A 27226-nucleotide genomic window follows, 5' to 3' on the forward strand; every position below is an offset into this window, starting at 1 on the left:
CAATTGGCACATTTCAAAGGGACATCTAGTGACTCTGTGCCCCAGGAGACAGTGGCTAGACGGACACACTTAAATACAGGGTAAGGGTAGGAAGAAAATAATCATTATTGAGAAACATAAAGATATGCACAAAACAGAGCAACCTAAACCTAACATAGTAGTTTTTACAAAACTATTATTACGAAAAAGCAAAATCGTATACTAACTGCCATCTCCATTTCCAATAACAGTTGTCTAACATTTTCTAAAGTTTTACAAGCCGTAAAGTTAGTACAGTTTCTCAGGCGTCCTGAAAGAGAAGGAAGGCAATGATTCTAGTCTCTGGTTGTTCAATAAAATTTCCATTTGCTAGGCAATCATTTGGGAAATCATAAATGTATGTCAAGCGAGGCATTATTGCAAGCTCAATGGTTCATCATTTGTAGTGTGCAGCACGCCCCAAGGTTTAACATGAAATAAAAGGAGAAGGAAATGGATGTCTACCAGGGTATAAGCTTGATCCTCCACTGGAATTTAGGGCTTCACAAACCATGACTCCATGTGCAAAAAGTTCACAGAAAACAGGTTTATTCCTGCGTTCAAAATAGCCATATGCACCTACCTAGACACTATGTTGCTTGATCAAGAGGCTGGTTAGAGATGCTGTGTGGTGAAAAGTTAATCTAACAAACCCACTTTAAATGATAACCCCCCCACCAAGCAACACACCATAATTATGCTGCAGGTGAATATTAGATGAGACTGTACACTCTTCAAAATTATAGCTACTAAACCCTTCCAATACATGAAAGTTTGTGGGCATACCAAGATCCATCCAAGGCAGCAACAGTTTAGTGCATATCTCCTGTACTTGACGTTTTTGCGATTGAAATTAACTTTATCCAGCACACGGCCACACAAGTTTAGACTAACGAACAATAGATATTTAGAAATACTTAAAAAAAAAAAAATATATATATATATATTAAAAAAAGATAAAAGTTCCTTTACAAGCTAAAATCAGAATTACACATAAGTGTAGTAATGGCCATAGAATTTCGAACCAATTTGACATAACTTGACGTTCAGTTAGATGGACAGATTTCCAAGCAACATCAGCGTTTTTTGAACAATTATCGCATAATCTGTTGAAGGGCATATATGGTCATAGCGGTAGGTTTGTTACAGCCACATCATAATTATATATAATAAACCAACAGATATGTATCCCAGTCTCCCAGGATATTTGTCCGAGCTTGACTTTGTGACACATAGGTGTTTTTAATCTCCACAATGGAAAATAATTTCCTCTTCCCATCGTTGTCATTTATCAGTCTGGCTGGTGGAGGAGCACAGCACTCTTGACTTTTTGTCACCCTCCTTTTTCACTAGACTACATTAAATAACTCCCAAATTGTTTCTTTTCCCGCACGGTTAGCTGGATAGAAGATCAGTTGTAACCATTGTGCCTAAGCGTATTCTTATTCCCAGCTGCCATGAGTGTTTTTACTTTGTCATAGATGCCTTAAAATTCTAATCAGCGTTTTAGGGAGCGATTTCGAGGTACCTGATGGTATTCTTCATAGCCTTCATTCAGAAAAATTAAATATACTGAGTATTTTCTTTATCTCTTTGATACTTTGTACATACTTATGTTATTCACTGACCCCATTGGAGGGCTTGGCCGGAGCCCAGCTAAAATGGTCGCTTAATTGGACCACTGTGTCCCATTACCAAACAGATTACCAGTAATCCCTCAGAACTGATGCCACTATACCACATCTATAGTGGTATAGTGGCAATACGGGTGAGGGGCAGCACAGCAGGAAGGAGGCTCCTCAGTGGGCTGATGGTAGCAGATTGCTGAGTCTAATTGTAAAGGCCTATCAGACAGTAACTGCTGTTCGAAAAGTGGTCAACTGGACAGAAAATAACATGGAGCTGATAGCACTTTCTGTGGAGCTCTCCATAAGACCAGATAAGTCAACGAAGAGGGGAGCGTTGGCAAAAAAACGAGGACTGAACAGTGACCTGCAGAACAGTTGGGTAAGTCTGTGAAAATGCTGCTCCTGTTGGCTATCTTGGGTCCGAGACTGCATTGTGAATGCACAGCAGGTAAGCAAACACAGAGTCTGGTGAATTTTCAATGCCCCAGGGGCAGTAGAGGGTGACCTGGGAGTGGCTTTAGCATCAAAACTTGAAGAGGGTGAATGCCACAGATCTATGGGAGCCTGGCTACTAGCGACACAAGTGGCCACTATAATTCCTATATAAACTGTACAATGGGCTGCCGAGACTGAGTGCTTCATACTAGAAGCTTACAAAACTCCAGGTTACTAGTGCAGCGGTTCCTGCAGGTGCCACGGTTAGCACTCACTGCATATACCTACATAAGAGTGGCAATCAAGTTATCCTACCTGTTGGGCTGCGGCCAGTTGTAATTCACTGACCCAGTCTTTATTTGTTGACGCCCTTCACTTAGCGTGCCATGACTGTTTCCTAGATCTTATCCATTTCTTCCCTAAAATGCAATGATAAACACCTTACCGACAAGCTGTTTGCCTGCTTCAAGGATTAACACTTACATACACCAGGGGAAATAGTGCAGTTGAAAAAATGCAAGACAATCAATGTGGCCTTCTTGCACATAGCGTGGTAATGCTCCTCAATATCTGCATACGGGGAGAACATATTTAAACCAATTAATGAGATGGTAGGCATGGCTATAACTCCCAAGGTGGAGATGGCTTTGTTAGGATTCACAGCTGATATACTTGGTATTGTGAGAAGATTCGTATCTATGGCCTTATTACTGGTCAAAAGACACGTAGCAATTCATTGGATGAACCACAGAACGCCTGCGGTACAGGCATGTTTAAGAGACTTGGCATACTGTCATATGGCGACAGGCGAATACTGTGCTTTAGTGCTATAGTGAATAAATGATGGTCTAATCCATGTAGATTCTTCAAGTAGATTTATTCAGGATAAGATGTTACGCAGAGTCCCACCAGGAGCAGCCTTCTGCTGCTCAGCCCATCCGCCAACTGACTCACACACTCACCAGCATTACCCTCACCAACATTCTGTCACCACAGTCACACTGGCTTGGCAGCAGGTATAACAAGTGTGTAAAGAGCGGATGGAGGCAGGTTAAGTTTTTGTAAAGGGATTTATTCAAGTTTAAACCCAAGGACCCACTGGAGCACAGAGCCAAGCGTCTAAGTCAGATCAGCACCAACCGCTTCTCTGACTTAGAACTTGGCTCACAACACATTCTGAATTACATAGTTAACACTCCAGAAATGACATACTTAAACTCTAACATAAAAAGAGAAGAAGGATGTTACCACATGTATCCTTTTCACAGAAAAACAAAATAAAACAGAAAAGAAATTAAACATGAGAAAACAAAAACAAATCAAAGAAAGATTAATCCAAAACATAATCATCAAATTTCTTAGGTAACTTAACACATCTCCTAAGAGTTACATGGGAATCTAGAAGAGGAGAACTAGGAGCAGCATCATCAACAGAAGGATCAGGTACGACAGAAGAATCAGGAACAGCAACATCCACAAAAGCAGGCGAATCCAAAATAGGATCAGGTAATGGACCAGGTTATGAGACACATGAGTCCTCAGGTAATGGACTCGCGTCATCAAACCAAAGACCATCCTCACCATCTTCCTTACTATCAAAAAAAAATTCCTGTCCAGGTCTTAGAACAACCACAGAACTTTTACATCACCACCCTTTGTCCTTGAGGAAAACAGTGGAATCAGAAACCTTTTCAACCACAAAAGGCTTGCTGAACTTGGACATTCCCTTGGGTGTGTGAGAGGGATTAACAATTCTAACCCAATCACCAACATTGATGACCTTGCTTTTACAATGATGAAACCCATCATGGTATGCTTTCCCAGAGGACCGTGCAGAGATGATGTTATCTCTAGCCTTAGAAATAGAAGACTCAAAACTCCCAGACAAACAGCTCTTGTTAGCCAATTGAGGTAAAAATAAAGATCTAGCTTGTCTGCCCCTCATAAGGTAACAAGCATTTACAATGCAATGGTTTTGCCTTTGTTAAAGTTAGAGCTATTGGCATTGCTCTTGACATTATTTTTATTTATGTTTTTTAACATAAATAAATGGCATTGTCATTTACAATGCCACTAGCTTTATCTCTCGCAAATGACACACACACAGAGCCCCCCCACACACACCCCCACACACAGCCACACAGAGCCCCCACACACACAGCCACACACAGCCACACAGAGCCCCCCACACACACACCCACACAGAGCCCTCCACACACACCCACACAGCACAAGCAGGCAACAGGGGCACACGGAGGCACAAGCAGGCAACAGGGGCACACAGAGGCACAAGCAGGCAACAGGGGCACACAGAGGCACAAGCAGGCAACAGGGGCACACAGAGGCACAAGCAGGCAACAGGGGCACACAGAGGCACAAGCAGGCAACAGGGGCACACATAGGCACAAGCAGGCAACAGGGGCACACGCAACAGGGGCACCAAAACGGAGGCCCAAGCAGGCAACAGGGGCACAAAAACGGAGGCACAAGCAGGCAACAGGGGCACGAAAACGGAGGCACAAGCAGGCAACAGGGGCACACGGAGGCACAAGCAGGCAACAGGGACACACGGAGGCAACAGGGGCACACGGAGGCACAAGCAGGCAACAGGGGCACACGGATGCACAAGCAGGCAAAAGGGGCACACGGAGGCACAAGCAGGCAACAGGGGCACGAAAACAGGCACAAGCAGGCAACAGGGGCACAAAAACTGAGGCACAAGCAGGCGACAGGGGCACAAGGAGGCACCAGCAGGCAACAGGGGCACACGGAGGCACAAGCAGGCAACAGGGGCACACGGAGGCACAAGCAGGCAACAGGGGCACACGGAGGCACAAACAGGCAACAGGGGCACACGGAGGCACAAACAGGCAACAGGGGCACACGGAGGCACAAACAGGCAACAGGGGCACACGGAGGCACAAACAGGCAACAGGGGCACACGGAGGCACAAGCAGGCAACAGGGGCACACGGAGGCACAAGCAGGCAACAGGGGCACACAGAGGCACAAGCAGGCAACATGGGCACACGGAGGCACAAGCAGGCAACAGGGTCATGAAAACAAGCACAAGCAGGCAAAAGGGTCACAAGCATGAATTGTAATTTAGACGGGGCTGAAGTGGAGAACGGTCAGTAGGGAAGTAGTGCGGCTGGTGCAGTGGTACCAGGCCGAAAGGTGAGAGGGGCTGTCTGCACCCCAGTTTGGACAGTTTCCACTACCTAACAGGGATTGGTGGGAGGGGGGGCGTACTTCTTGCTTGCTGTAGGGCTGTTACTTCGGGGACGCAGTGCACGCTCCTGCCTGCTGCCGCCGGGACACGACAACAGGCAGGGAGAGGACAGGCTGGGAGAGGGCAGGGAGGAGACAGGCTGGGAGAGGGCAGGCTGGGAGAGGGAGGGGACAAGCTGGGAGAGGGCAGGCTAGGAGAGGGCAGGGAGGGGACAGGCTGGGAGAGGGCAGGTTGGGAGAGGGCACGTTGGGAGAGGGCAGGCTGGAAGTAGACAGGCTGGGAAAGGGCAGGCTGGGAAAGGGCAGGCTGGGAAAGGGCAGGCTGGAAGTGGACAGGCTGGGAAAGGGCAGGGAGGGGACAGGCTGGGAGTGGGCAGGCCGCGAGAGGACAGGCTGCGAGAGGACAGGCTGCGAGAGGACAGGCTGCGAGAGGACAGGCTGCGAGAGGACAGGCTGCGAGAGGACAGGCTGCGAGAGGACAGGCTGCGAGAGGGCAGGCTGCGAGAGGGCAGGCTGGGAGAGGGCAGGCTGGGAGAGGGCAGGCTGAGAGAGGGCAGGCTGGGAAAGGGCAGGGAGGGGACAGGCTGGGAGAGGACAGGCTGCGAGAGGACAGGCTGCGAGAGGACAGGCTGCGAGAGGACAGGCTGGGAGAGGGCAGGCTGGGAGAGGGCAGGCTGGGAGAGGACAGGCTGGGAGAGGACAGGCTGGGAGAGGGCAGGCTGGGAGAGGGCAGGCTGGGAGAGGGCAGGCTGGGAGAGGGCAGCAAACAGCTGGCCTGGGAAAACAGCACAGGGATCCTTGAAACCAACGCCCGTACTTCATAACTGTAACCAGTCCCTATAAGACCAGGGAAGCAGTGCTTGGATCCCTGAAACCAGAGGCAATTCTCTGTGTCTGAAGCCTGTCCGGAAACTTGCTACGACTTCACCAGTGCAGCTTTCACCTACAAACGCCTACACCTACAAACGCGTAAAATGTGCTTTAAGAGCGAAATTTTGTGTATAACTATCTATACAGCAAAGAATGCCCAGTACGGACTGTAATAATATTTAAACGCATTTACCAGAACTGATTTAAGAATGAAATAACAACGTACAATGCATTCTAAAACAGCTTCCAATAATTAATGTATCTGCCAGGTTACTCGCTATAAACAACGCCCTGAAAAGCAAAATACATGGAGAGGGTTAACGAGTGGGGCAGGAAGAAAGTGACAGATAACTTTCAGACGTGCTGTTTGAAATGATGTCTCTTCTGGAGTCAATGGCATGAGATTGTAGAGATTTATTGCAGAGAAGTATAAGTTACATCTGATCAGGTAACCTGGGTCGTAACTGTCATCCCATGGAATCCGGAGCACAGTAGTGTTCCTGATTCCATGCATGACACACAACACCACACATCCCCCTTCGTGAAGGAAGAATTGCAGAAACATAAAGATAAGATAAATAATGAGAATTAACAAATATTATACATTAAAAATCGTGGAAATAAATCACATTAATACTAATGACTGAAATACATTATGTGCAATATGCAAATTGAATTATCTATACAGATGATAGTCCTTGGACCAAGCAGGAATACGGCTCGTCCTCTGTACACGTTGGATTGGTATATTGACAGCAGAAGAACAGGAAGATCCAACTTCAGGAGAACATTGAGGGATAGTAGAATCAGAGAATTTTCTCCAATTATTTGCCCCATTGGAAGACCTCAAACCAGAAGCAACTTTGGAACTTGGAGACACATCCTTGGGCCACAACCACCTGGGAACCTTAACAACCCTGGACAAATTCCACACATTTCCATCTGACAGCTCGACAACTTGTCTTCCAACACGCATGACCTTTAAAGGACTGGAATACCGAGATTCACCAGACTTGACATTCCTGCACTTCTTGACACGGACCCAATCATTGATACTGAACTGACTAGTACTTCTAGCAGGAGTATAATCGATGTCATCAGAACTCTTTGAGCCAAGCTTTCTCATCCAAGGTGGAGACAAGTTGGAACTACATCTCCTCCCTCTCATCTTTTCAAAAGGAGACAGGTCTCCCATGCTCCTGGGTGTGTTTTTATAACACCACAAGACTTCACTAATGGTTTGTTTGCAATCTCTTCCACTCTGCAAGGCAAGTTGCAGGCCTTCCTTAAACACTCTGATCCATCTCTCTACTATGCCATTACTTTTGGGATAGTACACTGACACGCGCCTATGTTTTATTCCATGGCGCTCCATAAACTCTCTCATTTCTAAAGATACAAATTGTACCCCATTGTCAGTTGTGATAGATTCTGGGAAACGTTCCCTTTCAAATACTTCGTTTAAAAATTTAATCACAACACTAGATGTTATACTGGAAACCATTTTCACCTCAGGCCACTGAGACAACTGGTCTACCAGAATTATTGCATACATCACGTTTTTGTTATATGATAAAGGACCTGCAATGTCCAATGACACACTTTCCCAAACACGTGAAGGTCTAGATATGGGAAATGATTCACACTTAACTTGTTTTTGTGATTTGTCGCTTAAGCAGCAATCTAGACAGCTCCTAACCCTACGTTCTATACACTTATCCATTGCTGGCCACCAAAATTCACTCCTGATCCTTCTTTTCATGGACGTCATCCCTGGATGACCTTCATGGGCCATGTCTAAAATTTTTGGTTGTAATTCATGTGGGACCACTAACTGTAAACCTCTAAACAATACATTTTCTACAATGGATAATTCCTGCGCAACATGATAAAAAGGCAGAATTTTATCAGATAATAGCTCTTTACGAGGCCAATGTGTTTCTACAAAACCACAAACATCCTTATGAACTGAATCATTATCACATGCCAACTTCCAACTATCTTTACCAATGCAACCTTTGGAGATTTCACATATTGATACAACATTGTCATCATCATTATCTTCTTCCACAACCTTGTCATCAGGAACGGGCAGTCTAGATAAACAGTCAGCTAAGACATTTCTAATGCCAGGGATATATTCCACTTTAAAATGAAAGTCTTGAAGCTTGTACTGCCATCTGGCAATTCTTGAAGTGGCTTTGCCACAGCCCTTGGTAGTAAATAAATCTACTAATGGACGATGGTCAGACCACAGCTTAAAAACAGTGCCATACACATATTTGCGGAAGTATTCAATGCCCCACCAGCAAGCTAGAGCCTCCTTTTCTAATGTGGAATATTTGCATTCTGCATCCCTCAAAGGTCTAGATGCGAACCCAATCGTCACTAATTGACCTTTTTGACGTTGCATCAATACTGCTCCAACTCCTACATTGCTAGCATCTGTGATAACGAATGAACTGTTGGCCGTGTTAAATGTTGCTAATGCAGGTGCTGATATGATACTCTTTTTTTAACAATAAAAATTCTTTCCTGCAGTTGTCATCCCAAAGAAATTGGACATTTTTTTTCATCAAGTTTCTCATGCTAACCGTCTTGTCAGAAAATAGGGGAATACATTTTGAATAATATTTTGCAAGCCCCAGGAAAGATCTTAGCTGATCTTTGTCAATAGGATCTGGTGCTGACTCTATAGCTTTGACTAAATTCATTTTCGGGGAAATGCCCTCTTTACTTATGGTATGCCCCAAATAGTCAACAGAAGTTACACCAAATTTACATTTTTCTTTTGTAAGTGTTAGACCACTATCTTGTAATATATATAGAACTTTATACAAAATCTCGGAATGATCAGATGGATTGGATGCAAAAATCAAGATGTCATCTTGGAAGTATAAGACATTAATAAAATCCTTAAAAAGATTATGCATGACCCTTTGAAAAACGGAAGATGCTGATATTAGGCCGAAAGGCATCCTCTTGTACCTAAAAGCACCCTCCGAAGTGATGAAGGATGTCAAATGTTTACTATCCTTGTGCAATGCTATCTGATGATAAGCATTTGACAGGTCCAAAGTGGAGAAAATTGATGCCCCTTTCAATTTCGTGAACATTTCATTGATATTGGGGAGCGGATGTCTGTCCACCCACACATTCTCGTTTAAATCCCTCAAATCCACACAGAGTCTTACTTTGCCGTTGGGCTTGTGAGCGACAACGACTGGGGATAACCAAACGGAGGATTCTATTTCCTCAATGACGTCTAAATCACACAACTTTTTAAGTTCAGATTTTACTGCATCTCTTAAATGTAAGGGGACATTTCTAACTTTGTGAACTTTCGGGATGGCATCCTCCCTCAATATGATTTTGTGTTCAAAGTTTTTCAAAAGACCTAACTTGGAGGTCGAAAAAACTACAGGAAATGTTTTTTCACATTCAGAAGCAAGATCAGAGTCTACATTCATGATCAAATCAGAATACCCTAGTACTTGTTCAGGATGATTGGGATCTAATTTTATCATTAAGTCCCTCTGTTGAGGCCAACCCAACAAACAAGAGCCATCTTTGGCTACATATACCTTTGAATTAATAGTTTTGCCTTTGAAAGTAAGGGATGTATTAAAGAAACCAAGAATTTCAATGGGTTTCTTGCCGTATCCAAGTAATTTTATATCTGGAGGCGACAATTTTAACCCAGGAAATTCTTTCATCCATTCTTCACCAATGAGCGTGCGCTTTGCCCCTGAATCAGCCATGACATTAATTTCTTTTCCTCCTACATTCACAGTGCAATAAGGTGAGTCTTTCTCGCCAGTATTGACTTAATATATTGCAAAAAGAAATTCTTCTTCTAAATAATCGTCATCAATTTCATTCACATGCTCATCAGAACTCGAGGTTCAGTGATGCAGGTAGGGACTCCAGGTTAATTTAGGGTTGTTGCCCAATCGTCGCCAGTGAAATTATGTCTCTTCTGGAGTCAATGGCATGAAATTGTAGAGATTTATTGCAGAGAAGTATAAGTTACATCTGATCAGGTAACCTGGGTCGTAACTGTCATCCCATGGAATCCGGAGCACAGTAGTGTTCCTGATTCCATGCATGACACACAACACCACACTGTTCCCCAGAAGCAGCCACTGTTGTTGAGAAAAGCTGATACATACAACACGTATGGGAAAGGGCAGGCGTGATGACAGCAGCAACTGGGGAAGTTTTCTGTCTTGTTGCGTTTCACCCTTTCAGGGTTTCTCACTAATTCACGTTTTAAGGAATATCACGGATTGTAAAGGCGCAGAAAACAGAGTGACAGGATCCGTAATACATGTTTGTGTAGGTTACTCACTCGTGTTAGGTGTCAATTGTTAACGGGGCGGGAGTGCTGCCCGAGTACACACCTTGAAGCGTGACTGTGGCCTAGCTCTCCGGATTTCCTTATCCCAAGATCCTTCTCCTCGCCCAGTTCCTGCGGATCCAAGGGTGAGGAACAGGACAGGCGGTCACAAGAACCCCTTTACTTCCTGAAACAAGGGGGCACGGGAAGGAGGGAGAGCTTACCTGCGTTATCCAAGCTCCGGGCCGGGGGTCACATAAGTTCCTCCTCCCGGGATCCTGCGTGCGGGGCAATCACAGCGTCGCAATCCAGCAAATGAAAAGGGAAAGCTCAGCCGAGCCAACACCGGGGGCGCGGGAAGGCGTTCCGTGGGCGGACGGGGCAGTCAGCTCATCGGATCCAGTTCCTGCCCGCCTCCTGCCCCTCCTCCTTTCACTCCCCTCTGCGGTGCGTGGTGCGCTGGCTCCCAGCTCCGCAGGAAGGACAGCGGGTCGAGCAGCTGCTGTCAGAAGGGGCTGGGGAGGTGTTAATGACATGACCCTCGGATCTGTGCAACACCCCGCACTGCAGAGAGCGGGACCAACCCCGAGCCCTGAACCACGGCATTACGACGCTCTCTGCAGACACCCAGTGGTCTGCAGAGGAGACGGGTGGGGGGGCGGAAGGGGGGGGGGCGAGAACACGGACAGCGGGACGGGGGCGGGAACACGGGGGAGCGTGCACTTTGTATTAATTAGTAGAGGTGGCATCTCCGTTCCACTCGGCCACCGGTCTGTTCACGTGGGGTCGGCTCTAAACACCAACAGGATCACAGTAATGACGGCGGCTGCAATGAGGGGGTTTTCATATAATAAGATTGTATTAATTAAAACAATAATTAAACGTTGAGCCAATCACAAAATATAAATCTTATAACTGCAAATCAAATTAGAGGCCAGCTCTTAAAAGTGCAATTGTTGAACTTCAGATCGAAGAGTTGTCTGCGTACCACTGCCGAAGAAGTTACTGGAAAATTAGCTGGCAGGCTTTCAAAAACATTCTGTGCTCTCCAGATAATGGTTTCAATTATTCTTGCGTAAAAAAGCAGAAGTCGTTGGCAGAGAGAGCTTCAGGATTCTCCAATGGACGTTTTGCGCAGCAAGAAACTTTTTTTTTCTTTGTATTTCCGAATAATTCTAATCACACCGTTCACGGAGCAGGATGCATTTCCGAATAATTCTAATCACACTGCTCACGGAGCAGGAAGGCAGGTGCCGGCAATGCCGGACCAGATTCGGGGGCGTTCCCGGCTTTCGGCTGACGTCGCGTGACGTCGGCAAAAGCCAAAGAATCTCGGGAACGCCCTCGAATCTGGTCCGGCATTGACGGACAGGCCCCTCGTCCAATGGCTAGGCTCCATTTATGGAGCCAGCCAATGAATGACGAGGGCCGACCCAAACCCACACTACAGTTCTCATTAGGTTTTCGCCTGCGCGAAAAAGATGCGCAGAGCGCATCTTTTCGCCAGGCAAAACCTAAAAAGGAGAAACACCAGTACAAGAATTGGGAGTGATATGATAACTCGAAATTTTGTCTTTAACCACTTCAGCGCTAATGACAAGGGTAACTCGTCATGGACTTTCCATTGATTTCAATGGAAAGTCAATGGAAGCTCATCAGGTGCCTTAGCAGCCAAGTGGTTAAGAAAATCAAAAACGTCCAAATTACTCTCCAAAGCAGCCTGAATCCCCTCCTTAAAAAAATCTGTTGGCCCTCTCCACCTGACCATTAGAACGTGGACTATAAAGGGGAGCCCTCTTAGCTGTCACACCAAACTTTTTAAGAAACAAACCCATTTTATTAGAAATGAATTGAACCCCATTATCAGACCTAATGGAAATGGGAGCTCCTTCAATTCTGAAAACGTTGTCCAGAAAACTAATGACCACATCAGTACTAGGATGCTCCACAAAAGAATAATGCAACCACTTGGAAAAGTCATCCACAAGAACAATTAAAAACCTAAACTCCCTGCCAAGACAATCATAAGGTCCCGAAAAATCAATCGAAAGTCTTTCCCAAGGACCGGAAGGAGCCTCACAGATTGACAGGGGTTCAGAAGACACCTTCCAATGCTTGTCAGACCTAACACACACTGCACAGTTGTTAATAAATTTCTCGACAAAGGCATCCAATCCGGGCCACCAATAGTGACACTTAAGTAACTTCTTTGTTCCAGAAACACCGGGATGTCCAGAATGCGCTAACCTAACAATTTTTTCCCTAAGGCCACTAGGTGGAACAAATAAATTATTCCTCAACAAAATACCATTTTCAATGGATAACTCGTTAGCCACTTGAGCAAAACTCCTTAAAGAGGTTTCCACATTTTTAATAGAAGGCCATCCATTAACCACATAAGACTTGACCTTGGCTAAACCGTTATCCCTACAAGCATGGTCATTCCACTCATTCACATCAATCCCAAAATTACTAAACTCCACAGCATCCACAGCAGCTACCACACACTCATGCTGATCAGTAACCTCATCACCGGAAACATCAAGTGGGGGTAACCTAGATAAACAATCAGCAGCAAAGTTCTTACCACCAGGAATGTGCTGAATCTCAAAGTTAAACTCCTGCAATCTTGCAATCAACCGAACCAACCTGGAGGAAGCGCTTCCACTCCTCACACCATCCATCATATAGACTAAAGGTTTATGGCCCATCACCAAAACAAAAGGCCTACCCCACAAGAAATTCTTCAATTTCTCCACAGCCCACACACAGGCTAAGGCCTCCTTCTCAATTGTGCTATAATGAACCTCAGCACCTCTGACAGCTCTCGAGATAAAAGAAATAACTCTTTCCTTGCCATTAACCATCTGCGTGAACACAGCACCCAGACCAACCGTGCTGGCATCAACCGTAACAAAAGACTTCCCCTCAGGATCAAAGGTTTTAAGACCAGGTGCATTAGCAATAAGTTTGATGACACCCTGAAAAGCAGAATCGTGAACGTCAGTCCAAACAAATCTAGCACCCTTTTTCAGTAACTGCCTGAGAGGTTCAACAACCAAAGCATAACCTTTTACAAATTTTGCGTAATATTCCCCCAACCCAAGAAAGGAACGTAAAGCATCCTTGTCCTGAGGCTTGCTGGCATTTTCAAGGTTACTGATAATGTCTTTTTTCGGGAAAATTCCTTCCTGAGTGATCTTATGACCCAAATAGTCAATTTCTTGAACAAGAAATTTACATTTCTCCTTGCTAACTGTCATACCCTTGCTGCTAAGGATCTTTAAGACTGTTTCCAAAGTGACATTGTGTTCATCAATAGACTTAGCAAAAATTAAAATGTCGTCTTGAAAAGACTGGACACCTTTTACGCCACAAAACAAATTCTCAATTAATTTCTGGAAAACGCTGGCCGCCGAATCCAGGCCAAAAGGCATCCTCAAGAATCTAAATAATCCGAACGGAGTTATAAATGCCGTCAGATCTTTAGAATCCTGGTCAAGGACGACTTGATGGTACGCTGCCTTTAAATCTATAATAGAAAAAAAATTCGCCCCATTGACAGCAGCCAACATTTCTTGTATCCTAGGCAAAGGGTAAGTTTCTACAACAATGTTCTTATTGAGAGATCAAAGATCTACACACAGCCTAATTTCTTGATTTTTTTTAAGAGCAATTACGATAGCCGAAACCCATTCCGAGCTATCAGTAGGTTCTATAATACCTTGAGAACAGAGACTATCCAAATGCGACTTAAGCTTGTCTCTTACACCCAAAGGTACCATGCGGACCTTATGTTGTACAGGTAAAGCTCCTTTTTTAAGTTTTATCCTGTGTGAAAAACCTTTGACCTCACCTACAATATCTTCAAAAACATTCTTATACCTATCCAGAATAGAAGAAATAGGATATTCAAAAGAAACACTATTAATAGGCATTTCTCTCAACTGAATAGGATGATCAGATCCAGGACATAAATTAATGCCAAGTTTGCCAAGATCATACCACCCAACAATATTCTTGCCATCAATAGCGACATAAATTTTGGTAAAAATAACACGAGACTCAAATTTTAACGAATCTTCAAAGAAACCTAGCATTTTGATCTTAAAATTACCAAATGCTTTAGGATTGATATCCGATTTGGCAAGTTTGACACTTTTCCATTTTTCATAAAAGAAAACATCTGACAAAATGGTCACAGGCGAACCTGAGTCAGCCATAGCTTCAAAGGCAACCTCCCCAACATGAACTATCCCTAAAGGAGCTTTAAAGGGAAGAGAAATACTATTTATGTGACTATCAAAGGAATCATCATAAATAGTAATGACCAAATTCTCCAAATCATCATGAATACAAGAAACACTGGTAACAGCAGAGTCAGATCTACCACCCTTCCTTTGAATCCTACAAGAAGATGCAAGGTGGCCAATCTTACTACATTTGGTACATTTTTTCTTAAGAGCAGGACAATCTGGAGAATTCGCCAAATGTGCCTTTGAGCCACATCTAAAACAACTCAAAATTTTACTAGTTTGAAAATTACTCTTACTGCCCATTTGAATAGCACAAACAGAGGTGTCATTAGAACTCTTGTTATCATTAGCAGCAATGACTTTAGAAGACTCAATAGATCTCTCAATCCCCTTGGCCAAATCAATAACTTCAGCCAAGGTGGGATTGCGACAAGCCAAGAGTCGTTCTTGAACCTTTTTAGCTGCACAATTAAAAACAAATTGATCCCTTAAAGCAGTATCAACATAGGCACCAAATTCGCAATTTGCAGCTAACACCCTCAGAGCCGCTATATAATCCTCGAGGGATTCATCTGTGAACTGTTTCCTCTTATGAAAAGAATGTCTTTCAATCATAACATTTGGTTCATCCTCGAATTGTTTTTCAAGTCTGGCGACAGCTTCAACAAACACATTCCATCCTTCACCACCATCAGCTGGTGGAGCAATGGGTATAAGGTTCTTAAAAATCTCAATAGCAGCTGTGCCTAAATAACTGAAAAGAATAGCTTTCTTCCTTTCCGCAGAAAACTTAGTGCCATCAATAGCAACGATATAATTTTCAAATATATCAAACCATTTCCTCCAGCTTAACTTCGGTTTACCTGGTATTTGTAAAAATATAGATGGCTGATTGCAGATCTGAGATGATGCCATTTCAACCACTAATATAAACAAACCTGTGAAATCGAAAATTTAGTAAAAAGCTGAAGACAGTAGTGAAAGAATGGCAAAATGTATTCCTTTAAACAAGTAAATGCACCACACTGCAATGAATATCAAAGTGCACTTATTAAAATAAGTAAAGTGTGCACATCACTGATGTATTCCTTTATACAAATGAAATGCACCACACAGCAATAAATATCAGAGTGCACTTGTCAAAATAAGCAAAGTGTGCACATCACTGAGAAAGAAACGAAGTGTACATCACAGTGTGCACATCACTGAAGTAAAAATAGTGTGCACATCACTGAAGTGTGATAAATAGGGAATCAGCTTACCACACCTTCACCAAAAGTATAAAGAAGAAAAATGAGCGAATCACTGAATTCGCAAGAAATTCCCCTTGAAATTGACTGAAAACTGCCAGTTGTAGTCGACAGGCGTCGGAAGTAACCAGCTGCCAAGACTGCACGACGAGCGCTGACACAGAACTGGTGATCGCGGAAAATCGGCTTCAAAATGGCCGTGGCCTTGCGTGCAGCGTTGCGTTTCAAATGCGTTTCAGCAGGGAAGAAAGTGAACTCCAAAATGGCCGTGACATTGCGTGCCCTACGCGCTGCGTGTCAAGAAGGCAATGCGTTTCAGGAGACGGTTGTGTACCAGGTACGTCATCAGTCTTCAAACGCCCCAGAGCGCGAGCAGACCAACTGATTCTTGGGCGCTCAAGAAAAGACGACTGAAAGTCTCCTAATTGCCCAAAGTCAACAGTACCTTAGTAATCCAGCGCAAACACACTTGCCGACAGCCTCACGAACAGTTCCCCTGCTTCAGAAGAGGATCACGACGTAGGTCCGTTTCCATCAAATTATTTTAATTAAATTTTAAAAACGCTTAGGATCGCAGTGGGTCCAATAATTTTAAATTGTCCTCATCGCCATTGTAAAGAGCGGATGGAGGCAGGCTAAGTTTTTGTAAAGGGATTTATTCAAGTTTAAATCCAAGGACCCACTGGAGCACAGAGCCAAGCGTCTAAGTCAGATCAGCACCAACCGCTTCTCTGACTTAGAACTTGGCTCACAACACATTCTGAATTACATAGTTAACACTCCAGAAATGACATACTTAAACTCTAACATAAAAAGAGAAGAAGGATGTTACCACAAAGTGCATCTTGCAATGCGACTGTAGTACATTTGGGAACCATTTAAAGACTACACAAGACTGAAGGAAATTACCTCAGTATGAGGGCATGTAGTTATGAAGGTGGGAAGGAGGGTGAAATATGTTATGCAGGCTTTTGTTGATTCAGATAGTAATTAGTGTGAAATAATATTATGCACATGTCCTAAATAGGATGTAAGCAGTGAATGAAATATGTATGTGCAAGAGCTGATAAGCTAATTGTTTTTGTATGTTATGCAAAACTTTAAATAACATTTTCAAAAAAAGGATCTACACTTTCACTTGCTGCAGTCGCCGGCAGGTCTCTGTCCAGCACCTCTAACTCATGCTTGTCTGAAATTCAGACTTAGTTTCAGCTACTACCTTATTTACAATTGTTGCATGGTCTGCTTAAACATTAAGCAAGAGGTCTGGTCGAGCACATCATCTCTCACTGAGATTGTCTTTCCTGTGCATGTTGTTGTTAGACACATATTCCTTTTCTTCTGCTGACTATGTATGTACTCCTGCCTATATTTTCTGTACCTCGTACTTCAGAGATTTTGTGATGAGAAACTATTATTATTCTTCAGCATTTATTAAGCGCCTCTGTATTATTTGGTATGGCACGAAGTCCAGACTACCAAGGTGAATTAGGAGCGCTCAAGACTGTTCCAGATTTCTATAGATGAAACTGACTTGCAGTGAGGCTGAGCCAATCTATAAATCACAGCATATTATTACAGCTTTCAAGTATGAATAACTGTACCTGAGTGGTTTAGTATCTCAATGGATCTACTTGATTAATCAAGCATTGGCAAAGTCAATTGGTCTCACCTATGCAAGACCTATTGGCTTTGGCAATATGTTTTAGCCATGTTTTGCACCAGTGGGACTGCTGTTCAGCATGGCTAAATGTTAGTGGGGGGTGGGGGGTGTGGTGGATTGAGGTAGAGTGTAGGGGATAAATTGTAGTAGATTGGAATTGGGTAGGGTATAATAAATAGGGGTAAATTAGAGTGGGGTAAAATAGAGTGGGGTAGATTCAAGTCTGGTAGATTGGAGTGGGGTCGGTTGAAGTTGAATGGGGTGATTGGAGTGGAGTGGGTACATTTAAGTTGGGTTGATTTGGAGTGGAGGTGGGGCTGGATTTAAGAAGGGTAGATAGTAGTGGGGAAAATTGGGGTAGATTTGATTGGAGTGGGATAGATTGATGTGGGGTTGATTGGTGTGGGGTAGAGTGGGTAGATTGGGATAGGCTGGAGTAAAGTTTGGTGGATTGGAGTGCGGTAAATTGGGGTGGTCTGAAGTGGGATGGATTGGGGTAGATTTGGGTGGAGTGGGGTAGATCAGGGTGGAGTGGGCTAGATGGGAATAGGAAATATTAGGGTAGGTTCGAGTGGGGTAGATTGGAATGGGGTCAATTGTGGTAGAGAGAAGTGGTGTAGATTGGAGTGTGGTGGGGTAAATTGGGGTAGAGAGGGATAGAGTGGGGTAGATAGAGGTAAAGTGGATTGGGGTACTTTGGAGTGGAGTGTGGTAGATTGGGTGGGGTCGATTGGGGTGGAGTGAGGTAGATTGGAGTTACATGGGTAGATCTGAGTGGAATTGGGTAGATCTGGGTGGAGTGGAGTGGGGTAAATTAGAGTGGAGTGGAGGGGAGTGGGGTGGATCGAAGTGGAGTCGAGTAGATTGAGGTGGATTGGATTGGAGTGGGGTGGGGTAAATTGAAGTTGGTTGGGGTGCGGTGAATTCAGGTAGATTGAGTTGTGTAGATTGCAGTGGAGTGGGGTAGACTGTTGGAGTAGGGTAGATTGGTGTTGAATGGAGTGGGTATATTTGACTGGAGTGGGTAGATTGGAGTGGAGTAGATTGGGTAGATTCGTGTTGATTGTGGTAGATTGGGGCAAATTGGAGTTGGGTAGTTTGGAGTAAATTGGGTGAATTGGAGTGGGATAGAGTAGGGTGGGGTAGATTGGAATGAGGAAGATTGGAGTGGGGTAGAGTAGAGTGGGAAAGATTAGGGTGAGTTGCATAGATTGGAGCTTGGTAGATTGGGGTGGAGTAGATTGGGGTAGATTGGACTGGAATGGGGTAGATTGGGGTGGAGTAGATTGGGGTGGAGTAGATTGGAATAGGATAGATTGGGGAGGGGTGGGGTACACTGAAGTAGAGTGAGCGTGGATTGAGGTAGGTTGGTTTGGAGTGGGATTGATTGGGGTGGGTTGGAGTGGGTTAGACTGGGGTAGATTAGAGTTGAGTGGAGTAGATTGTGGTGGAGATGGGTGGATTGGAGTGAGGTAGATTGAAGTACATTGGGTGGGGTAGATTGGAGTGGTGTAGAATGGGGTGGCGTAGATTAAGGTGCAGTGGAGTCGGGTAGATTGGAATGAATTGGGGTAGAGTGGAGTGTGGTAGATTGGATTGGACGGGTTGGAGTGGAGTGGGGTAGATTGGAGTCGATTACGGTAGAATGGGGTAGTTAGAAGGGGGTAGATTGTGGTAGATTGGAGTGGAGTGGGGTCTATTTAGAGTGAAGTAGATTGGGGTAGGTTAGAGTGGAGTAGATTGGAGTGGGGTAGATTGGAGTGGTCTAGGGTAGATTGGACTAAGTGGTGCAGAGTGGAGTGGTGTAGATTGTGGTAAATTGAATTATAGTGGGGTGGGATAGATTGGAGTAGAGTGGTTTGGGGGTAGATTCGGTTAGAGTGGAGGGGGTAGATTGAAGTGGAGTCAAGTGCAGTAGATTGGAGTAATGTAAAGTGGAGCAGGTAGATTGTAGTGGGGTGGGCTAGATTGGAGGTGCATGGGGTAGATTGGAGTAGAGTAAACAAAGTGGAGTCAGGTTTAGTGGGGTAGATTAGAGTGGGGTAGGGTAGATTAGAGCGGAGTGGGGTATGCTGGAGTAGATTGTAATAGGGTAGATTGTTGTAGATTGTGGTAGATTGTGGTGGAGTGGGTTAAAGTGGCGTGAGGTACGTAGGGTTAGATGGGAATGGTGGGGGTAGATTGGAGTGGAGTTGAACGAGGTAGAGTGGAGTGGGGTAAGTTGGAGTAGAGTGGAGTAGATTGAATTGAGTGGAGTAGGGAAGATTGGGGTAGATTGGAGTGGGGTATATTGAGATAGATTGAAGTGGAATGGGATAGAGTGGCGTAGAGTGGGGTAGATTGGAGTGGAGTGGAGTGTAGCTGTGGCCGTTAGGCTATATCTCTTGCACATAAGTGCACATAAATATAGGGGCATCTGAAATCGCAGTTGGCGGATTTAAGAATGGGGATTAAAGTATAAAACTAAAGCGCCTTAAACAGACACATACTTTGTATGTGCAGGGAAGAGGTGGAATATGTATGAGACTGAGGAGACACGTTTTTAAGGCGAACTGGATTAACTGCAGTGCTGCCCAAAATTGAGGCACTTTGAAAAGCCACATACTTTGTGTTTGAAAAGGCACAGATATATTCAAAATGTTTGTTGCTTTGTTGGATCCTGGCCTGAAGCATGTGAAAGGGCTGCTTGTGTTTCAGAGAAGTGTACGCTTTAAACAGACACATACTTTGTATGCGCAGAGAGGAGGCGCAGCTTTCAAGCACATGCAGTCACACGGTCTAGCCATTTGTTTGGTGTGAAAGAAAGTGCGGAATTCCAAAACAAATTAAGGCAAACCTGTAGAACACAGAAGTGAAAATTAACTCAAAAGTGTAGTATGGAGGTGGAAATAATGATTAGAAAAAATCAAGAAAAGGGACATGAAATCACAACGCAAACAGCAAAAGAACTGTGGGACACCATTCAAATGAAATCATTTTTTTTATTTTATCATTTCTTCTGGAGCATGGACCAAGGTCCATGCTCCAGAAGAAATAAAAGGTGTCATGAAGCATATGTTGGCCAGTTAGGAGGCAGCTAAAAATGACAATCGAGCCAGCAAATGGTATATAATGATTGGCTCCAAGCCATTTACTGTATACAAAACCCCTCGCAGCAACAGCGCAAGCACGCTGTTAGGCAAGACCTAAGAATGGACTCTCCACTCAAACTATTTGCTTATGGTAGAAAAAGAACGATTTTACTTCTGCAGCCTTTTTTGTCCCTGTAGAGGGATTCGGGGGTACTGTCGTTGCCTATTTACCTCCCTGGGTAGCCCACTTTGTGTGCACTCTGTTCGCTTTGTGCTGCAGTAAATGTGGCAAGCATGACATTCTAACTTTGTGACTGTCCCACCTTCATTGATTGTCGGTGAGTGGACAATGCTACCTTGTAGGTCCAACTACAGAAGAAGCACCAAAGTTGATGATTTCACACATGCAGAGCCTGATCTGAAGCACCAAAAAGGCTCCTTTCTCCCGATATCTTCCAATATTGGCACTCAGAATCAAAGTACAAGGACCCTCATGCTCCACCTGTTTCAACCCAATGAAAGAGATTCTTTGCTGCAGCATACACTAAAGCAGAGCATGAGCATTCCTACAAATATTGAAACGGAAAGGTACTTAAAGTATGACTTTTGTTCTGACCCCTGAACATCCCTCTCCTTGGTCTCCACTTCCTTTCGAGCTTTGTGAACTGCCAGAAGTAGCCTCAACAGCATGCCTGGACTTGGCCTCTTCCTATAGAAACCAGCAGCGAGTAGATGAAGCATGCTTTAGTTATGTAGGTTGAAGTCAAGAATGGCAGCTTGTTGCTGTAGGGAGGAGTGGTGCGGTGGTACAGTGAGCTTCTTTGCACAATAGGAACCAGTGGATAGTTCTGGGCGCACAATTGTAAGTTTAGTTTGTGGTAAGGTTTTCCTGCAAGCTTGTCGTTTAGAAGTGCAGTGTCACGACCTGGGCCCCAAGTACCTCAACGACCGCCTGACCTTCTACACGCCCACCCGCCAGCTACGGTCCACCAGCCTCGCCCTCGCAGCCGTACCACGCATCCGAAGAGCCACCGCCGGAGGAAGATCCTTCTCTTACCTGGCTGCCAAGACTTGGAACTCCCTCCCCATCCACCTTCGGCTGACCCAGGACCATCTCGCCTTCAGGAAACAACTCAAGACCTGGCTGTTCGAGAAGTAGCATACCCCTCCCCCCAAGCGCCTTGAGACCCTCCCGGGTGAGTAGTGCGCTATACAAATGGCATGATTGATTGATTGATTGATTGATATTTAACACCACAGCAAAACAATTATAAACAGGTCAGGAAAAAAGAAAAAAGGAGATAAGGGAAAAGGCCTGGAATTACTTGGAGCAACTGCGATTTCGGGCAGCAGCAGGGAGTTCTGGAGAGTCATAAACACCCCTTATTTTAAGGACTCCAAAGATCCCTCATTGGCCTCCTATGTAGATGAGGAGGATTGGGTGGCTCACTTTGAAAGCATCTTTGGTCATAAAAACACCCTTTCCCCCACTTTCTGCTGACCCTGATGAAATGCCATCAGGTTGCCTGAACTTGTCGCTAACAGCAGTTTAGAGAGGGTTGGAGCCTTGTCCGCCAGGGAAAGCCCCGGGCCCTGATGGGGTCCATATAGATCTCTTTCAGCAGATTTATGACTTGCGGGTCCCCCTATTAACAAACGTCTTTAATAGAATAGCAGTTGAGGGCCCTGCACCATTGTGGAACCAGAGTGTAATTGTCCCCATCTATAAGAAAGGGGATAGGAGCTCCCCAAAGAACTACCATCCCATCTCCCTTCTGGACACCACTGCAAAGCTTATAGGCTGTCTTTTATTAGCCAGATTGGAGAACTGGGCCGAAGAAAATAATATACTGATCGAAGTGCAATATGGGTTCCAGAAGGGAAAGGGGACGATTGACCAATGTCTTAACTTGTCACTCTGCATTGATAAATACATGAAAGCGAAAGGGGGAGGATCTATATGGCAATAATGGACCTCTCAGCGGTCTTTGATTGTGTCTCCCACCAGAATCTCTGGCTTATGCTGGAAGAGATGGGGGTTGACTCACTGATAATCCGCTTCATCCGCCAGTTATATGCCAATGGCTCTTTCTCTGTTCGGAATGGTGCAAATGGGGAACGTACATGTACGTTTAAAATTGAGAGGGTAGTAAGGCAGGGCTGTGTCCTCACCCCATTTCTTTTTTCTATCCATAATAACTGGGTGTAGGCTGCCCTGACTCGTGCCCCCCTGGATATCCCTATCTTTCATAATAGGCCCCTTCCGATACTGGCGTACGCAGATGATGCATTCCTGATTGCCAGGACAGTGGTGCCCTTACAGTCTCTTATAACAGCCTATGCCTCATTTATGGCCTCATTAGATCTTAGAGCAAATGAGGCAAAAACATTTATTGTCATAGGCGCCAGAAGAGGAGAAAATCTCCCCCATTTCCAGTTGTCCTCAAAGAAACTCGAAGTGGTAGACTCCTTTTCCTACCTGGGGGTTCTATTTGAAAAGAACCACTCCTGGAAAATTCTGGTTGTGGGAAGAACTGCTATGAAAAGGAGTCTGCAGGCTAGTAAGGGCTTTGCAAGAAAGCTGGGTGCCAGCCCTTTGGACACAATTAAAAACATCTATCGTGCCAAAACAAAGGTAATAGCGACGTATGGGGCGAGAGTCTGGGGGATGGCAAACGTTGACCATCTTCAGAGAATGGAAGACACCTTCTTGAAAAATTGGGTATCCTTACCCCAAATCACAATCAAAATATACTTGACACTTGGAATTGGGGTTACCTTACTTGCTTGATTCCATCAGACTGGCCCCAACCCTGCTTTGGCTTTCGTTTTGGCGCAGGTCCACGGTCAGTTTAATGTACTACATAATCGCTAGTTGCCTGAAGCTGGACTACTGCAACAGGATTGGCTGGCTCAGCTATGTAGAGGCTGAACTGATCACAATTTGGCAGGGTAATCTACTCAGTGACCCTTCACTGTGTAGGAAGGTCTCGAAGAGGCAAATCACCAAGCTGTATCTTCAAAGGGCTAACTTCTTTCAGGAGGAAAAAAATCACAAACAAAGGGCGTCAGTGGTATATGGTCTTATTCCTGCAAGAATGGGTGATGGATTTTCATATCTCTCGTGTATCAACTTCGCTCACCATAGATTTATTCTACTGCGTTTTTGCCTGAATTACATCCCTCTGATGTTAGCCCACCCAGTGACGAAATTTAAACACTCAGACTTGCCCCCCTGCGACAATCATTCTCCCCAATCGAACTTGCACATGGTGTTTTTCTGCAAGTTTTATCATACTGAAAGAAAATGTTTTATCTTCCCGATTTTAAGGCATCACAATTTTGTACAATGTAGGGTGGCACTGTATTTTATAAAGGCACTTCATGACCCTTTCGTGAGCTTATCAGTAACATGTTTTTTATGGGCATGCATGAGAAAGAGGAAGAACTGGGGTCCTCTCAATCAAATCTCTGAAACAACTAGAAACATTGATTGTACTAAATGTTGGGGGCCGTAGTCCCTGGAATTGTTTAATGTGCACGGTTGCCCCATACATGATTTTAAATAATATTTTTTATTGGTAGATCCTACTTGTGAAACCATTGTCTCTGAAATGATGTTAAATGTTTTAAATGGTGGATTTGTGTGGATCTTTTTATAATATTGTGCCATGATTCATTTAATGAATTGATGCTTTTATGATCTGTTTTTTACAAGAGGTCGAATAAAGAGATTGACTATGAATTACCACCACCATCCTGCCTTTGCCCATGAACTTTTGTAAGTCAATATTTCTTGGAGGGTAGCCGCCAAAGGAAATAAAATGAGCCCTTTCATCGTGTACATTTTCCTGTGGTTATTGTGAGCAGTTAGAACTATCAGCAAACATTAAATGTTGTGTACATTTCAGTTCAGGATATTCATTGGAAACTTCTTTTAGTGTTTTAGCTTGCAGGCTATATTTGTTAGCAATATTTGGCAGCATTTATGTTGACAGTGCGAGAAGTTAATAGTTCCATCATTTGCAGTGGCCGCACAAAAATCTTTATTCAAGGGGTCCCAACACCCAAGTGGGAGAGTTTGAACTTGAAAAGTTTTAATGTCATTGTTAAAATGTCGATTGTTGTGTGTTGCATTGCCTTTTATTGTAGTACCAGAAGTGCAAAGATTGTGTTGCACATTAGTTTTTGAAGCACACATGATTTTATTGAGATTTGAAAAAACCTTTACACTCTCTTTCTTGGTCTAGTAAAATATAGTGCACTCTACACGTATATAATATTTGTTTAGACCAGTAGGGTGACAAAATAGATAAGATCCTATGTGTAAGACCAACCATTAGGAGTTCTCATTAACACCCCACTTACTTTCCCATCCACAGATCTGCTACTTCACTAGCTGTGCCAAAACTCCCTTTAAGCATCACCCAATACCCTTCCCTGTCCACTGTAAATTGTTGCCTGTAATGCTTAACCAGGACTCTCCTTAAGCCCTCTTCAACAGAGTCTGCACAGTCCACTGTAAAACATGATGCATACGGCATACCTTTGCAGTTAGGTTTGCACTATATAAGTCATATAGATAAGTTAAAAAGCCATGCAACATTTTTAAATGATAATCCATTAGAAGATTTGCCACTATTTAACTAAAAAGAAAAGGATTGAAAACACCTTTAAGAAAGTGTGCAGTGTATCTAACCCAGTGCTCTGGGACCTGACTGATAAGCGCGCACACTTTCTTTTCAGAGCACTTTCACAATCTATGTTGAGGTTTTTGAAACATACAGGTTTGCTTGCATGTTCAGCTGAATTGTGTAATAATTGTACCTTTCTTATAAAGCTGCGTACAGTCCAAATACACCTCAAATATTCTGAATCTGTTCAAATTATAATATTTTCTTTCACTATGGGGTTCTCTAATACCTACATTGTGTAGAGTTGAGTTGACCATTTTAGAGACATCATGGGAGGTGAAGTAGATCATATGGATAGGCCTAATAATGATAGAGTAACTGGAAGCAATACGCTGCAGGTGATATTTTTCATCCAGCTTTTGGTATTAATGAATTTACACCTAGTTCAATAAAATAATAGTTTGATTTTTTTCTGCTGGTTCTTGTGTTTGTTCATTTATCTTGCTTCTGAATTTCAGAGGACCATGCATTCTCATGCAGAACAGTTGCTGCCAATGCTTCTCAGGTGTTCGACTGCTTCATGTTCCAAGTTACCATGCGAATAGGACCTTTCTAATGTACACAGACAGCAGCCAGCTTGTGCTGCCGGCATCCAGCCTCATCAGAGCTCTCCCCCACTCGTGGGCTAAATCGCAAGCTTTACACACTTCAACTGGTTTTCATCAAGACTCTCCCCCTGACAAAGCCCCACCAGATGCATGTACTGTAAAGGATACAGCTAAAGCCAATGAATCATCTCAGCTCAGTGGCAAGGAAGCTGTTCCAGCAAAAAAAACTATACGTCAGAAAATTGTAGCTGAACTGAAACACTATTACAATGGGTTCCGTTTGCTGTGGATTGATACCAAGATTGCTAGCAGAATGGTCTGGAGACTACTGCATGGGCAGGTGCTTACCAGGAGGGAAAGACGAAGGGTAAGACTGTCATTATGAATTATTCAAGCTATTTCTACATGATCTATGAACCTTCTGCAGTCTATGTGCGGCATTGAATAGCAACATGGAAATGTGTCAAAAGAGGTGTGCCAATTAAAGAGGCTTTCTCAGGCATGTATTTTAACGTTTCAATATGATACATCTTTGATACACTTTAAAGCTTTTAGAGTAGTGGGGGTGATTAAGAACTGCTGGTGTAATGTAGTGACAAAAGAGCCATCCATATGTCTTTACTAGAGCTAGAAGGTAGCAGTGTCTGTAACAGAAGGATCAGAGTTTGAGCTGTGAACTGTATAGGACTGGTTCAAACTACAGTTCATTTGTCCATGAAGGGGACTAGCCATAGAGGTTTCAAACACAAACCTTCCTGGAAGAGGGTTTGTGGCCTGTGGTGATGGATTCCAGAAGGTGGATGGAAAGGAATAACCTAATTTATTTTGAGAGTTTCTGAAATCTGACATTAAAAATGAAGGGATTGAATAACCACAGATCTACCCAAGCGCAGACTTTGAAAGGATTGTTACATTCCTTAATCAATAGAAATATTTACCTGCATGGCTTCACCTTAAAAGGGCATTGAAAGCGACAGACCTGTCTGCTCCATTTCTGATAGGACCTAGGCTTAAGAGTTAGAACCTTCCACGGGGTGCTAAAGGTTTGGCTGTAGGACTTGTCTAGCCTTTTGTGACTTGAACTGGTCTGTCAGTGTTCGATACCTCGCACTTAGTATGCCTTGTTGGTTGCCTCCAATGATTCCTTGCTGTTAGCTCAGCCTCAGTGGGGTTCACATTTGGTACATGTTCCAGTAGTGAAAGGAGCATAGAACACAGAAGAAT

General features: G+C 44.0%; 1 protein-coding gene across 2 annotated transcripts in view; it reads left to right on the plus strand.

Moving 5' to 3' along the window:
• LETM2 (leucine zipper and EF-hand containing transmembrane protein 2) overlaps positions 1 to 27226 on the plus strand; it is a 300248-nt gene that overhangs the window by 37478 nt on the left and 235544 nt on the right. For both annotated transcript variants that reach the window (XM_078666310.1, XM_078666311.1), the window contains one exon: positions 25913 to 26369. In XM_078666310.1, the coding sequence (XP_078522436.1) occupies positions 25913 to 26369 (457 nt within the window). The remainder of the gene's footprint in view (positions 1 to 25912; positions 26370 to 27226) is intronic.

The sequence above is a fragment of the Lissotriton helveticus genome, chromosome 11 (assembly GCF_964261635.1).
Source record: "Lissotriton helveticus chromosome 11, aLisHel1.1, whole genome shotgun sequence".
NCBI classification, from domain to species: Eukaryota; Metazoa; Chordata; class Amphibia; order Caudata; family Salamandridae; genus Lissotriton; species Lissotriton helveticus.